The sequence below is a fragment of the Cetorhinus maximus genome, chromosome 3 (genome assembly GCF_964194155.1).
Source record: "Cetorhinus maximus chromosome 3, sCetMax3.hap1.1, whole genome shotgun sequence".
Taxonomy (NCBI): Eukaryota; Metazoa; Chordata; class Chondrichthyes; order Lamniformes; family Cetorhinidae; genus Cetorhinus; species Cetorhinus maximus.
Window position 1 is genome coordinate 79,397,680 of NC_135881.1, and position 16,909 is coordinate 79,414,588.

The 16,909-nt window shown below is 42.9% G+C and overlaps 1 protein-coding gene across 3 annotated transcripts in view; it reads right to left on the bottom strand.

The window, feature by feature from the left end:
* Nucleotides 1-16,909, bottom strand: part of ezh2 (enhancer of zeste 2 polycomb repressive complex 2 subunit) — a 113,399-nt gene that overhangs the window by 13,785 nt on the left and 82,705 nt on the right. For all 3 annotated transcript variants that reach the window (XM_078538605.1, XM_078538602.1, XM_078538604.1), the window contains 2 exons: nt 14,987-15,165; nt 12,514-12,609 (listed from right to left, as the gene is read on the bottom strand). In XM_078538605.1, the coding sequence (XP_078394731.1) occupies nt 12,514-12,609; nt 14,987-15,165 (275 nt within the window). The remainder of the gene's footprint in view (nt 1-12,513; nt 12,610-14,986; nt 15,166-16,909) is intronic.

The window sequence follows — 16,909 nt, forward strand, 5'->3', positions numbered from 1 at the left end:
TTCCTCAGGGTAGTGTCTTCAGCCCAACCATGTTCAGCTGCTTCATGAATGACCTTTCTTCCGTCATAAGTTCAGAAGTGGGGATGTTCGCTGATGATTGCACAATGTTCAGCACCATTCATGACTTCTCAGATACTGAAACAGTCCTTGTCCAAACATAGCAAGACCTGGACAAAATCCAGGCTTGGGCTGACAAGTGGCAAATAACATTCACACTACACAAGTGTCAGGCAACGGCCATCTCCAACAAGAAAGAATCCAACCATTGGCCCTTGATGTTCAATGGCATAGCCATCTTTGAATCCCCCACTATCAACATCCTGGGGGTTACCATTGACCAAAAACTGAACTGGAATAGCCATATAAATACTATGGCTGCAAGAGCAGGTCAGAGGCTAGGAATCATGTGACAAGTAACTCACCTCCTGGCTACCCAAATCCTGTCCATCATCTACATGGCAAAAGCCAGGAGTGTGATGGAATACTCCCCACTTACCTGGATGAGTGCAGCTCCCACAATGCTCAGGAAGCTTCATACCATCCAGGACAAAGCAGCCAACTTGATTGGCACCACATCCACAAACATTCACTCCCTCCACTACCGATGCACAGTAGCAGCATTGTTTACCATCTACAAGATGCATTTGAGGAATTCACCAAGGCTCCTTAGACAGCACCTTCCAAACCCACGACCACTAACATGTAGAAGGGCAAGGGCAGCAGATAGATGGGAACACCACCACCTGGAAGTTCCCCTCCAAGTCATTCACCATCCTGACTTGGAGATATATTGCCATTCCTTCACTGTCACTGGATCAAAATCCTGGAACTCCCTTCCTAACAGCACTGTAAGTGTACCTAAAGCAAATGCACTGCTGCAGTTCAAAAAGGCAGCTCACTGCCACCTTCTCAACTAGGGATGGGCAATAAGTGCTGGCCCAGCCAGCAAAGCCCACATACCATGAATGAAATAAAATTTAAAAAATCTCCTCCAGCCCCATTTCCTTAAATTGTGGTTCGAGCACCCCCCCAGTTTAAAATTGTTCCACCATTGTGACCAGATGTTCAGTTGCCTGGGCCCTAAGCTCTGGAACATCCTCTCTATGCCTCACCAACTTGCTTTCCTTCTTTAAGGCACTTCATAAAGTTTATCTCTCTGACCAAGCTTTCAATCATCTGACCTAACAGCTCCTTAAGGCTGTGTCATATTTTATTTTATAGAGCTCCAGTGAAGCGACTTGGGACATTTTATCATGTTAAAGGCACTATATGAATATTAGCTGTTAACAGAGTGGGCAGATAGGTAGGTGCAGGGGAAGCCGGTGACATAGTGGTAACGTAACCAGAATAGTAATCCAGAGACGCAGGTTAATGCTCTGGGGGCACAGGTTCGAATCCCACCATGGCAGCTGGTGGAATTTAATTAATATATCTGGAATTTTAAGGAAAACTCTGTAATAGTGACTATGAAACCATTGTCAATTGTCATAAAAACTCATCTGGTTCACTAATACCCTTTAGGGAAAGAAATCTGCTGCCTTGCCTACATGTGACGCCAGACCCACAGTAATCTGATTGGACTCTTAAATGCCCTCTGAAATAGCTTAGCAAGCCACTCAGTTGTATCAAACCACTACAAAATCTACAAAGAGGAATGAAACCAGATGGAACACCCAGCATCGACATAAGCACCAGAAACTACAAAGACAAACCCAGCCAGATCGACCCTGCAAAGTCCTCCTAACCAACGTCTGGGGGCTTGGGTCAAAATTGGGAGAGCTGTCTCACACAGACTAGTCAAGTAACAACCTGACATAGTCAAATTCACGGAATCATACCTTACAATGTCCCAGACACTACGACCACCATCCCTGGGTATGTCCTGTCACACTGACGGGACAGACCCACTAGAAGTGGCAGCACAGTGATATCTAGTCATAAGGGAATTGCCTTGGGAGTTGTCAACATCAACTCTGGACGCCATGAAGTCTCATGGCATCAGGTCAAACTTAGGCAGGGAAACTTACTGCTGATGACGATCTACCGTCACCCCTCAGCTGATGAATCGTTACCCTATGTTGAACAACAATTGGAAGTTCGGAACAGCACAGAATATACTCTGGTTGTGGGATTTTAAATGTTCATCACCAAGGGTGGCTCAGTAGCACTAGTAAGACCATAAGACCGTAATACATAAGAGCAGAAATTAGACCATTCGGCCCATCAAGTCTGCTCCGCCATTCAATCATGGCTGATAAGTTTCTCAACCCCACTCTCCCGCCTTCTCCCCGTAACCTTTGATCCCCTTACCAATCAAGAACCTACCTATCTCAGTCTTAAATACACTCAATGACCTGGCCTCCTCAGCCTTCCGTGACAATGAATTCCATAGATTCACCACTCTGGCTAAAGAACTTTCTCCTCATCTCTGTTCTAAAAGGTCTTCCCTTTACTCTGAGGCTGTGCCCTCGGGTCCTAGTCTCTCCTACTAATGGAAACATCTTCCCCACGTCCACTCTATCCAGGCCTTTCAGTATTCTGTAAGTTTCAATCAGATCCCCCCTCATCCTACTAAACTCCATTGAGTATAGGGCTAGGGTCGTCAAACGCTCCCCATAGTTAAGCCTTTCATTCCTGGGATCATTCTCGTGAACCTTCTCTGGACCCTCTCCAGGGCCAGCACATCCTTCCTGAGATACGGGGCCAAAAATTGCTCACAATATTCTAAATGTGGTCTGACCAGAGCCTTATAAAGCCTCAGCAGCACATCCCTGCTTTTATATTCTAGTCCTCTCGAAATAAATGCCAACATTGCATTTGCTTTCCTAACTACCGATTCAACCTGCAAGTTAACCTTAAGTGAATCCTGGACTAGGACTCCCAAGTCCCTTCGCACTCCAGATTTCTGAATTCTCTCCCCATTTAGAAAATAGTCTATGCCTCTATTCTTCCTACCAAAGTGTATGACCTCATGCTTCCCCACGTTGTATTCCACCTGCCACATCTTTGCCCATTCTCCTAACCTGTCCAAATCCTTCGGCAGCCTCCCCACCTCCTCAATACTACCTGTCCCTCCACCTATCTTTGTATCATCTGCAAACTTAGCCAGGATGCCCTCAGTTCCTTCATCTAGATCATTAATGTATAAAGTGAAAAGTTGCGGTCCCAACACTGACCCCTGCGGAACTCCACTAGTCACCGGCCGCCATCCTGAGAAGGACAACCTTAACCCCACTCTCTGCCTCCTGCCAGACAGCCAATCTTCTATCCATGCTAGTACCTTGCCTCTAACACCATGGGCTCTTATCTTACTGAGCAGCCTCCTGTGTGGCACCTTGTCAAAGGCCTTCTGGAAGTCCAAGTGGATAACATTCATGGGCTCTCCTTTGTCTAACCGGGCTCTCCTTTGTCTAACCTACACGTTACCTCCTCAAAGAATTCTAACAGATTTGTCAGGCATGAGCTCCCCTTGATGAAACCATGCTGACTTTGCCCTATTTTACCATGCACTTCCAAGTATTCTGAAATCTCATCCTTAATAATGGACTCTAAAATCTTACCAACCACCGAGGTCAGGCTAATCGGCCTGTAATTTCCCGTCTTTTCCCACACTCCCTTCTTAAACAGGGGGATTACGTTAGCAATTTTCCAGTCCTCTGGGACCCTCCCTGACTCCAGTGATTCCTGAAAGATCACCACTAACGCTTCCACTACCTCTTCAGCTATCTCCTTCAGAACTCTGGGGTGTAATCCATCTGGTCCAGGTGATTTATCCACCTTCAGACTTTTCAGTTTTCCTAGCACCTTCTCCTTGGTAATGACCACCATACTCACCTCTGCCCCCCGACTCTCTTGAATTTTGGGGATGTTACTCGTGTCTTCCACCCTGAAGGCTGACGTAAAGTACCTATTCAGTTCCTCCGCCATTTCTTTGTTCCCCACTACTACTTCTCCAGCGTCATTTTCCAGTGGCCCAATGTCCACTTTTGCTTCTCTCTTACCCTTTATATATCTAAAAAAACTCTTCCAATCTTCTTTTATATTACTGGCTAGTTTACCCTCATATTTAATCTTCTCCCTCCTTAATTCTTTTTTAGTTGTCCTCTGTTAGTCTTTGTAGGCTCCCCAATCCCCTTGTTTCCCACTGCTCTTCGCCACATTGTATGCTTTCTCTTTAGCTTTTATGCAGTCCCTGACTTCCCTTGTCAGCCTTGGTTGCCTCATCCTCCCTTTAGTATGCTTCTTCTTCCTGGGGATGAAATTTTGCTGTGTCTCCCAAATTACTCCCAGAAACACCTGCCATTGCTGTTCCACTGTCTTTCCTGCTAGGCTCATCTCCCAGTCAATTCTGGCCAGCTCCTCCCTCATGCCTCTGTAGTTGCCTTTATTCAACTGTAATACCGTTACATCTGATTCCAGCTTTTTCCTCTCAAATTGCAGGGTAAATTCTATCATATTATGGTCACTTCCTCCTAAGGGTTCCTTCACCTTAAGCTCCCTTATCAAATCTGCCTCATTACACTCACTAAGTCTAGAATTGCCTGTTTCCTAGTGGGCTCCACCACAAGCTGCTCCAAAAAGCCATCTCGTAGATATTCCACAAATTCCTTTTCTTGGGATCCACTACCAACCTGATTTTCCCAGTCTACCTGCATATTGAAACCCCCCATGATCACTGTAACCTTGCCTTTCTTACACACCTTTTCTACCTCCTGGTGTATCTTGTGCCCCACATCCTGACTACTGTTCGGAGGCCTGTACATAACTCCCATGATGGTTTTTTTACCTTTGCGGTTCCTCAACTCTACCCACACAGATTCTACATCATCTGACCCTACATCATTTCTTGCTATCGATTTTAGTTCATTTCTTACTAACAAAGCAACCCCACCCCCTCTGCCAACCTGCCTATCTTTTCGATAGGATGTATATCCTTGGATATTTAGCTCCCAATCCTGATCCCCTTGCAGCCATGTCTCTGTGATGCCCACCACATCATAACCTGCCAATTTCAATCTGCACCACAAGCTCATTTACTTTACATCATATACTGCGTGCATTCAGATACAACACTTTCAGTCCTGTATTTCCCGTCCCCCTTCTCACTGTCGTCCCTTTATCTGATGTGCTTGAAGTTAGATTCCTGGCCCTTTCCAAACACTCTGTCCTATTTTGTGTTCTGGGGACTTTAATAGCCTCTCCTGGGCTTTCCTTTCTCTTCATTTTTTTCATAATTTTCCATGAAGTTGAATCCACCCCCCCCCAGATGCTAAGCTGCTGCTTTGTTTCCCCATTAGTCATACTTGGAGTTTTACAATTCCCTCCCCCCCCCACTTTCTAGTTTAAAGTCCTGTTGACTACCCAATTTACCCTTATCGCTAGAACATTGGTCCCAGATCGGTTCAGATGGAGACCATCCCAATGGTACAGATCCGTCCTGTTCCAATACTGGTGCCAGTGCCCCATGAAATGGAACCCCTCTTTCCCGCATCACTCCTTTAGCCACGTGTTTACTTCCCTTATTCTCGCGTCCCTATGCCAATTTTCATGCGGCTCGGGTAGTAATCCGGAGATTATAACCCTTGAGGACCTGTTCATTAATTTAGTTCCTAGTTCCTGATAATCCCCAAACAGGTCCTCTTTCCTAGTCTTACCTATGTTATTTGTCCCGACATGGACCACAACAACTGGATCGTCCCCCTCCCTCTCCAATATCCTTTCAAGCCGGTCAGAGATTTCCCTCACCCTGGCGCCGGGCAGGCAACATACCATGCGGGACTCTCGATCCTGCTTACAAAGGATGCTATCAATTCCCCTAATTATAGAATCCCCTACAACTACCACTTGTCTTTTTGCTCCCCCCTCTTGAATGGCCTCCTGTGCCACGGTGCCGTGGTCAGCTGGCTCATCCTCCCTACAGCCCTGTTCCTCATCCACGTAGGGAACAAGTAACTCGTACCTGTTGGACAAGGTCAAGAGCTGAGGCTCCTCTGTTCCTGAGCACAGGATCCCTCTACCTGCCTCACTTGCAGTCACACCCTGCTGACCCTGACCACTGACCGAACTTGAGGTACTTAATCTACCGGGTATGACCGCCTCCTGAAACAAAGCGTCCAGGTAACTCTCCGCCTCCCAGATGTGCCGCAGCGTCCGGAGCTCGGACTCCCGCTCATCAATTCTGAGCCGGAGTTCCTCTAGCAACCAACACTTGCTGCAGATGTGGTCACTGCGGCTCGCAATGGGATCTGCCAGCTCCCACATCATACAGCTACAGTACATCACCTGCCCAGTCATCTCGACTTAGATAATTAATTTATTAATTAGCTTGGCAGTGTTTCTTTTTTCAAATTTGGTGCAGATTTCCTACCAACCAATCAGGTCTCAGCTTTCCTGTGATATCACTTTTTCAGTTTTGGCTTCAGTTACTCTGTGCCCCGAGGTCACCGCTCCGGTGCTCCTCCCAGAATTTACTCACCAATCAGCTGCTTTTTCTTTAAAATCGACTTTCAGAAGAGTGTCCCTCGCAGGTCTGGTGCACTCCTGAAGGCACTGCCTCTTCCTCTTTTTTTTTAAGGTTTGAGGAGGGAGGGAGGGATGGAAACACTACAGCAATGTAATATTTGAGGTTATTCTGTTCTTTGACAGTGGGTCCTCCTCAATTCCCTCCTGATTTGTGGTGTCTGCAGTGACTTCTCCCAGAATGCTTCAGTCACTTCTCACCAGCACCCTCTGTTGGATGCTCTTCCTCCTGTTGAGTGCAAGAGTCCTTCTCCTCGATTCCCTCCTGAGTCGCGATGGCTGCAGTGACTTCTCCCAGGATGCTTCAGTCACTTCTCACCAGCGCCCTCTGTTGGATGACCAGGCTGGCCGAGTCCTAAAGAATATAGCTACTAGGCTGGGTCTGTGGCAGGTGCTGAGGGAACCAACAAGAGGGTCACTCACCAACCTGACTTGGAAAGATATCACTGTTCCTTCACTGTCGCTGGGTCAAAATCCTGGAACTCCCTCCCTAACAGCACTGTGGGTGTACCTACAGTACATGCATTGCAGTGGTTCAAGAAGGCAGCTCCCCACCACCTTCTCAAGGGCAATTAGGAATGGGCAGTAAATGCTGGCCCAGCCAGTGATGCCCAGATCCCAAGAATGAATAAAAAAAGAAAAAGAAATGCAGTCATGATTGGTTTTGGACAATTAAGGGGGCGGCTCTACAAATATCCCTATCCTCAAATGAAGGGAGAGCCCAGCACATCAATGCAAAAGAAAAGGTTTAAGCATTTGCAACAATCTTCAGGCAGAACTGCCAACTGAATGATCTATCCCAGCCTCCTCCTGAGGTGTCCAACCTCAGAGATGCCAGTCTTCAGCCAATTTGACTCACACTACATGATATCAAGAAACAGCTGAAGGTACAGTACATTGCAAAGGCTATGGGCCCCGATAACATTCCAGCAATAGTATTGAAGACGTGTTCTAGAATTAGCTGCGCCCTTAGCCAAGCTGTTTCAGTACAGTCACGACACTGGCATCCTACCCAGCAACATGGCAAAGTACGTCCTGTCCACAAAAGCAGGACAAATTCAACCCATCAGTCTACTCTCGATCATCAGCAAAGTGATGGAAGGGGTCGGTGACAGGGCTATCAAGCGGCATTTACTCAAACAACCTGCTCACTGACAGTCAGTTTGGGTTCTGCCAGGGCCACTCAGCTTCTGACCTCATTACGGTCTGAGTCCAAACATAGACAAAAGAGCAGAGGTGATGCGAGAGTGACTGCCCTTGACATAAAGGCTACATTTGACTGAGTGTGGCATCAAGGAGCCCTGGCAAAACTGGAGTCAATGGGAATCAGAGGGAAAGCTCTCCACTGGTTGGAGTCATACTTAGCACAAAGGAAGATGGTTATGATTGCTGGAGGTCATTCATCTCAGCCCCAGGGCAGTGCTACAGGAGTACCTCAGGGTTGTGTCCTAGGCCCAACCATCTTCAGCTGTTTCATCAATGACCTCCCCCCCCCATCACAAGGTCAGAAGTGAGGATGCTCACTGATGATTGCACAATGTTCAGCACCATTCATGACTCCTCAGTTACTGAAGCATTCCAAGCCCAATTGCAGCAAGACCTAGATAACATCCAGGCTTGGGCTGATAAGTGGCAAATAACATTACATACAAACTAGGAGGAATAGGCCGCTTGACCCCTCGAGCCTGCTCCACCATTCAATAAGGTCATGGCTGATCTGATTGCAATCTCAACTCCACATTCCCACCTACCCCTGATAACCTTTCACCCGCTTGTTGCTCATCAAGAATCACCCGCTTGTTGCTTATCAAGAATCTATCTAGGTCTGCCTTAAAAATACGCAATGATCCTGCTTCCACTACCTTTTAAGGAAGAGAGTTCTAAAGACTCACGATCCTCAGAGAAAAAGTTTCTCATCTCTGTCCTAAATGGCCACCCTCTCATTTTAAGCAGTGACCCCTAGTTCTAGACTCTTCCACATTGACCCTGTCAAAACCCCTCAGAGCAACCTGTCCATTCCAGGTATTCGCCTAGTAAACCTTCTTTGAGCCGCTTCTAATGCATTTACATCCTTCCTTAAATAAGACAACCAATACTATACAGAGCACTCGAGATACAGGTGCCCTGTATGACTGAAGCATAACGTCCCTACTTTTGCATTCAATTCCCCTCACAATAAACAATAACATTCTATTACTGTACCTGCACACTAAAATTTTGCAATTCATGAACTATGACATCCAGATTCCTCTGACCATTTAGATAACATGCTTCTATTTTTATTCTTCCTGCCAAAATGGTCAATTTCACATTTTTCCACATTATACTCCATTTGCCCACTCACTTAATCTACCCACATCCCTTTGTAGCCACCTTATGTCCTCTTCACAACTTAGTTTCTGACCTACCTTTATATCATCAGCAAATTTAGCAACCATTCCTTTGGTCCCTTCATCCAAGTCATTTGTATAAATTGTAAAAAGTTGAGGCCCCAGCACTGATCCCTGTGGCACACCCCTCGTTACATCTGGCCAACTAAAAATGACCCATTTATGCCTACTGTTTCCTGTTAGCTAGCCAATCTTCTAACCATCTCAATATGTTAACCCCTACAACATGAGATTTTATTTTCCACTATAACCTTTGATGCGGCACCTTATCAAATGCTTTCTAGAAAACTAATTACAGAACATCCACCCTTAATCCACAACACATCTTACTTCTTCAAGAAACTTCAATAAATTGGTTAAACATGATTTCCCACTAACAAAACCATGTTGACTCTGTCTGATTACTTTGAATTTGTCTAAGTGCCCTGCTATAATGTATTTATTAATAGCTTCTAACATTTTCCCTATGATAGATGTTAAACTAACTGGCCTGTAGCTTCCTGCTTTCTGTCTCTCTCTCTTTGAACAAAGGAGTTACATTTGCTATTTTCCAATCTAATGGAACCTTCCCTGAATCTAGGGAGCTTTGGAAAATTAAGACCAACACATCAACTATCCACTTCTTTTTAAACCCCAGGTTGAAGCCCATCAGGACCCAGGCGCTTGTTACTAAGCAAAATGTTGCAGCTGCGAGCTGACACTTCCCTGGTAATTGTACTTTTCTTGAGTTTGTCCCTCCCTTCCACTTCCTGATTCACAGCTGCTTCTGGGGTGTTATTTGTATCCTCTATAGTGAAGACTGGTGCAAAATACCTATTCAATTCATCTGTCATCTCCTTATTATCCATCAATTCCTCAGACTCGCATGCCATAGAATCGACACTCACTTTGCTAACTCTAGCTAGCTTTCTCTTGATCTAATTTTTCTCTCCTTATTAGTCTTTTAGTCATTCTCTGCTGTTTTTGTGTATTCTGTCCAATCTTCTGACCTGCCACCCATCCTTGCACAATTATATGCTTTTTCTTCAAGTTTGATACTAACTTATAACTTTTTTTAGTTAACAACGTATGGTGGGTCCTCCCTCTGGGTTTTTCCTCTGGAAATGTATCTGTGTGTATTCCGAAACATACCCTTGAATGTCTGCCACCGCATCTCGTTTGACTTATCAATCAACCTAATTTGCCAGTTCACTTTAGCTAGCTCTGCTTTCATGCCCACATAATTGCCCTTGTTTAAACTTAAAACACTAGTCTTAGACCCACTCTTCTTTTCCTCAAACAATGTAAAATTCAATATTATGATCGTTGCTACCTAGAGGCACCTTCACTATGAGGTCATTAATCAATCCTCTCACGCTGCACAATACCAGGTCTGCTCTCTGGTTGGCTCCAGAACGCGGTGTTCTAAGAAATTATCCTGAAAACATTCTATGAACTACTCAGCTAGGCTACCTTTTCCTATCCTTTTTCCAGTCTATATGTTAATTAAAATCCCCCATGATTCACGCCACACAAGTGCCAGGCAATGACCATCTCCAATAATAGAGAATCCAACCAACTCTCCCTGACATTACCATCGCTGAAACCCCCACTATCAACATCCTGGGGTTACCATTGACCAGAAATTGAACTGAACTAGCCATCTAAATACTGTGGCTACAAGAGCAGGTCAAAGGCTGGGAATTCCATACAGGGCAACTCACTTCCTGATTCCCTAAAGTCTGTTCACCATCAACAAGGCATAAGTCAGGAGTATGATGGAATACTCTCCACTTGCCTGGATGAGTGCAGCTCCAACACCACTCAAGGAGCTCAACACCTTTCAGGACAAAGCAGCCCACTTGATTGGTATACCATCCAGCACCTTAATAATCTACTCCATCCACTACAGTGGCAGCAGTGTGTAATATCTACAAGATATACTGCAGATACTCACCAAGGACCCTTTGACAGCACCTTCCAATCCACGACCTCAACCACCTAGAAGAACAAGGGCAGTGGATGCATGGGACCACTACCACCTGCAAATTCCCCTCCAAGCCACACACCATCCTGACTAGGAACTAGATCACCATTCGTTCACTGTTGCTGGATAAAAATCCTGGAACTCCCCCCTAACAGCACTGTGGGTGTATCTACACCACATGAATTGCAATGGTTCAAAAAGCCAGCTCACCACCACCTTCTCAAGGGCAATTAGGGATGGGCAATGCCTAGCCAGCAATGTCCATGTGCCATGAAAGAATTTAAAAATTGTAGAGAAACTGTAAAATATTCTGAACAGCAAGTAGAGGAACAGATCAATTTCTCCATTTTTTTCTTTCATGGACTGTAAAATCCATATAAGCCTATTGTCTTACTCTGCCATTTGTACTTGTGAGCATGGGCCCAGATTGTTTGAATGGTGTTGCATTTTTCTGATTTCTTTTAGCTCAGAAATAATTTCAGCAAACTTACTCATTCTTTGTTTAACCTAAAAAAAACATGTCTGAGTAATTCTCTGCAACCTCTGCACATAAATATTTGGACACTTAGAGAATTGGCAAAACACATCCTCTCTAAGTTCCTTAAAAAAAAACCTTTGTTACAGTCAAATGAGGAGTGGGAGACTAGGGAACTCATTTCACCCCTCCTCACCTGGTCATAACAGCAGTGAGTTAAGATCTAGAATGCACTGCCTGAGAGCATGGTGGAGGCAGGTTCAATCAAGGCATTCAAGAGGAAAATGGATTATTATCTGAATAGGAAGATTGTATAGGGTTACAGGGAGAAGGCACAGTAATGGCATTAGGTGCATTGTTTACCTAGAGAGCTGGCACAAACATGATGTGCCACATGGCCTCATTCTGTGCTGTAAAAATCTGTGATTTAGTCACCATTCAGCAATTCAATCATCAAGTGCCACCTAATTCTGTGGTAGTTACATTCATTAATCCTGGAAGCAACTTGAACAGAGAATGCAGGAAAATAGAGTGGGTTCAGCATGCATTTATTTCAGCTTTGGCAGTTGTACTGAAATCCAGCCACATCTACTGAGATGAATCTTTTCTAGATCTATTGTCAATAGTTCTGAATATTGTGAAGCAACCCAATTCCTAGTTGGTATCAGTCAACAGCATGATTTGAACAAACTGGTAACTGCTCAGAGGCCTAAGGTTGGGTGGTGTACAGCAGAGATCCCTCAAAAAAAGTTTATACCTGCCTCAGTCAAATTTAATAATCTCTCTAAATTAATTCCATCAATTAGATGATCAACACTTCATGTAAACACAAGTGGTTAAAAAAAAGATAAAAAAGTTAACATCTCATATTTGTAACCAAGTTTCATAAGCATAATTGCATTTATTTGAGACTTCTAGCATTTTATGCTAAAAGCTGCCACACATCCCACACAAAATTATCCAAAAATGTGCATGTTATGCTCCAATTCAAACATATTATAAATCTGAACAAAAAGATATAAACCTAGTTAAGCCCATTTTAAAATGTGGCTGGAAGTATGCAATCATTTGACAAAGCCAATTAACAAACAGTTAAACTTTTCTCACTGCCACAGAAAATTCCAATACTTGACCACCAAAGTGCATGCAACATTACAACTAACCTCTCCACAATATTCAGAGATGAATTCATTTTTCTGCACTGGCTCTTTGATGAAGATGCCCCATCCTGCAACGTCAGATGGTGCTAGTAGTAAGTGCTATTTTATAGGAGAAAAAAAAGTTAGAACAGAAATATTTCAGTTTGGTGTATAAAATGACTTATAATTCAAGTGGAACAATGAATGAAACATATTAAATTGTCCATTCAGCAATGCTCACAATATCCAAAACTAACAGCGGCAGTGGAAGCAATAAATTTGTGGTGGAGAGCTAGATGTAGTTAGGATAATTGTAACATCGCTATATAAAAAACAGGACTGGCAATTAAGTGTTTCAGGACATAACGTTTCAAAAGGAAAGTGAGGAAGGTGCAGAGGTTGATGGGTTAGCTGCACTAGTAGAGATAACAATTCTAGTAGAAAAAGAGACAAATAACAGTCAGATAGAAATATCCATAAGGGTCAAGGTAAAGGATAAGAAGAGATCAATCATACTATTAGGGATATTCGAGAGACCATTAAAATTGGAAGGGAAAAAATAGATTCACGTATTTCATCTATGAAATGAGTAAGAGAGAATAATCATAGAAGATTTCAATTACTCCCAAATAAAAAGGCTAAAAGAAAGGGAATTGGAGTTTTAAACAATGCATTCAGGATTCTTTGCTCATCTGGTATGCAAGAAGCCCAAAGAAATTAATCACTCTTGGATCCAGTATTGGAAATGAACCAGTGCAGATAAGAGAAATAAAATATGGGGGAGCATCTAAACAATGATGATCACGAGGTAATAAGATTTAAATAGCAACTGAGGAAGACTTCAGACAAGTAATAGACTGGGGTAAGAAACTAATTGTGGTGAGATGAAAATAGAAACAGGGAAGGTAAACTGGGGGGGGGGGAGGAAATTGACAAAGAAAACAAGTGGAAAATATTCTTTAAAAAGATGATCGTGAGTGTTCAGGAAAAATATATTTTGCTAAAAGGCAAAAATGACTATTCAATAATCAAACACCAAGGGCGATTAAAGGGATCAGGGTAAAACTGAAGCTAAAAAATAAGCTCATAGAAGTACCGATCATAATTTTTCAAACATAATATGCACCCAAATATGCACTCTGATTTTCATGAACATTGCATATTATACACAGCATAGTCTTTTGCAATACTGCAGTCAGTGACCCCTTTATTGAGAAAAAGTAGTGAGAAAATCCGACTATGCTAAAGGCTCCTTTCCCTAGTTTGTTGAGTGACCAGCTCCTACACCCATGCAAGATGCAATACTCAAGCAGACTGAAGTAACCAAAAAGAGTCTATCAATTGATCAAACAAAGCAAGTGACAAACAGACAAGTTTCTCAAAGGTGGGATTCTTCTTACTAACATTTTGAATTAAAAATTTAAACTGTTAACACGGCAGAGGAAAGAGCAAGTTACACGGCAGCTGCCTAAACTAACCGAGGATAGTGACTCAGACACAGCATTTGAAGATTTTACTGAAAACGATTTGTGGCTTTGAATATTAAATGTAATGGTAACTAGCTTTTATTTCTGAACATTTTTAAGTGTGCTATATATGTAAATAAACGTAAAAAAATTTCAAGAAGTTTATAAATGCCTAAAATGAATGAAAACAAGATGATTCTCATTTATGGCTTAAAAACAGGCATTCAGAAAATATGCCACAGAAACATAATGTTTCTAGTAGGTATGCATTATCATTCATAACATGCCTGGAAAAGATACTCGTCACCAGCTGCAAAATAAAATCATTTTCATTTGTTGCCATGTGTAAATACCCTAACTTCTAGATACACTTTTAGGGAAACACATGGGAATTATAATTGGAAAATTACAGTAGGCACTAAAATCAGGGACAGGGCCACTAAGGGATGCACAAGGTGAACTCTCGGATAGTGACAGAGAAATGGTAGAAATACTGAAGCTATTTTGCCTCAGTATTTCCCAGGGAGGCCAAAACGTGAACACATCATTTAAAGAGGAAGATGTTGGAAATAGATAAACTAATCAAAAATGGAGGGGCTAAAATCCCTGGTCTGTATGCTTGAATATGAAGGAACCGCGGGTTGCTTGCAATGGAATTTTTTGCTTGTTTAAACCCAACTGAACTAATGTCCAAAGGAGAAATGAATTAACAGAATGGTGCTGTATGAAATGGAGGCAGAAGGTCATTGCATATTCTGTTCAAGATACCAAACTCTCAATGTGTATTTCATGGCTCTTTGCATTTTGTTGACAGCTTATTTATTTGTGCTTGAAGGTTGATTGAAGGAGAAAATATAATTATGGGCTCAAGTTTCTAGAAAAAATGCTTACAAAAATGGCGTTTATATGGAAAACATTTTAAAAACAATCCTACAGAGCAATGAGTTTAAATATAACCTGAATAAACATGCTAACAGACTTTACAGAGGTGTAAGTAACAATGTAAAATGGTAGAAACTGTTGATAATCACCTTTTTGGATCCTCTCTGGATGCTGCAGTTTTTGCAGGACACATTCTTACTATCCCAGTGATCAGCAGCTCCACAGGTTTGGCACAAATCAGGATCACATTCACGCACAGCAAGGTAACAAGGACATTGCTTAGTGTTGCATTGGGCTTTGCAACGACAACCGGGAAATCTGTTCTGACCTAATGGAGGAAGATTTTGCTGAATGAAGTATAACTGTAGTATTTAAAGCTCATAAACACCATATTTTGGATGCTCTCTCATCTTAATAGCTTCATTGTGCATTAATTTGTCATACCAAGGTGGTCAAATGATTAAATAAAGGATTAGTTACTCTACTTCAGCATACAAATAAAATCCAAATTGAAATCCTACACCAGTCAGGATGCACTAATTTCCCATTGTGAGCAATCAAAGTAATTCAATCAATATTCATAGGATTTCAATTTCAGGGCAGCAACCAATAAATAAAATGAAAACAGATATATACTGATAAGTATGCATGTATAATCCATCACAAATGGCATATAACTGCGGTAGATTCTTGCAAAAAGGGCATTGGTTATTCTAAATTATTTTATTTATTAACTTGATTCACTGAACATGAATTCTACACCATCTTAAGAAAATTTCAAGTCAACATTTTGCTATTTCATAATCAGATTCAAATTTTATTGTACTCAATTTGTTACACAATCCGCAATCTGCTATTAGATTGTCTTATAGCGAAGGTGGAATTCCTGCAGATCCATTATTGTTGGCGAGCTACAGACTGAATGCTGGATGGAAACGAGCTAAAAGCACTAAACGCTACAAGATTGTAAATTAGATAGACTTATTTTATTATTTATTTGATTTCCTCTCCCACTAATGTAATTACAATGATATACTTTTTTCTGGTACAGAAAATACCCATGATCAGTTTGAAATAGTGGAGGAACTAATCTGGTTTATTAATATTCTTTTGGGGAGGAAATCTACTGTCCTTACTTGGTCTGGCCCATATGTGACTCCAGATTCACCACAATGTGGTTGACTCTCAACTGCCCCCTGAAATGGCCCAGCAAGTCACTCAGTTGCAGCAAACTGCTACAGAAAAGTCAAAAAAGAATAAAACTGGATGGACCACCCAGCATTGGCATTTGGCACTGGAAACAACAAAAGGTACACCCCTGCCAGTCCCTCTCACTAATATCTGGAGACTTGTGCCAAAATTGGGAGAGCTGTCCCACAGACAAGTCAAACAACAGCCTGACAGTCATTCTCGCCAAATCACTTCTGTGAGAAGGCGGGACTTTGCCTCCACAAGGACTGTGCAGTGGTTACTCTTGTTAATTCTGTCATAGATGGTGCATCTGTGACAGGTGGAGAGGTGAGGATGAATAGGCTTTTCTGCCAACATCCCAGTCACCAACAGCACATTCCCCCAGAGTATGTCCTGTCCCAGTGGCAAGATAGACCCAGCAGAGGCAGTGGCATAGTGGTATGCAGTTGGGAGGGAGTAGTCCTAGGAGTACACAACCTTGACTCTGGACCCCATGAAGCCTTGTGACATCAGATTGAACATGATCAAGGAACGATTCTGCTGATTACCACCTAATGCCTTTTTACTGCCTATGAATATGTCCTCCTCCATGTTGAGCACCGCTACTAAGCTGGCGGAGTCCTAAAGGACATTTCTGCCAGACTAGGCCCGTGGCAGGTGGTGAGAGAACCAACAGGAGGGGAAAAGCCTATTCATCCTCACCTCTCCACCTGTCGCAGATGCACCATCTATGACAGAATTAATAAGAGTAACCACTGCACAGTCCTTGTGGAGGCAAAGTCCCACCTTCTCAGAGGACACCCGTCATTGTGTTGTATGGCACGACCAATGTGTTATGTGGGATAGACTCAGAACAGATCTAGCTTGCTCAAAACTGACCA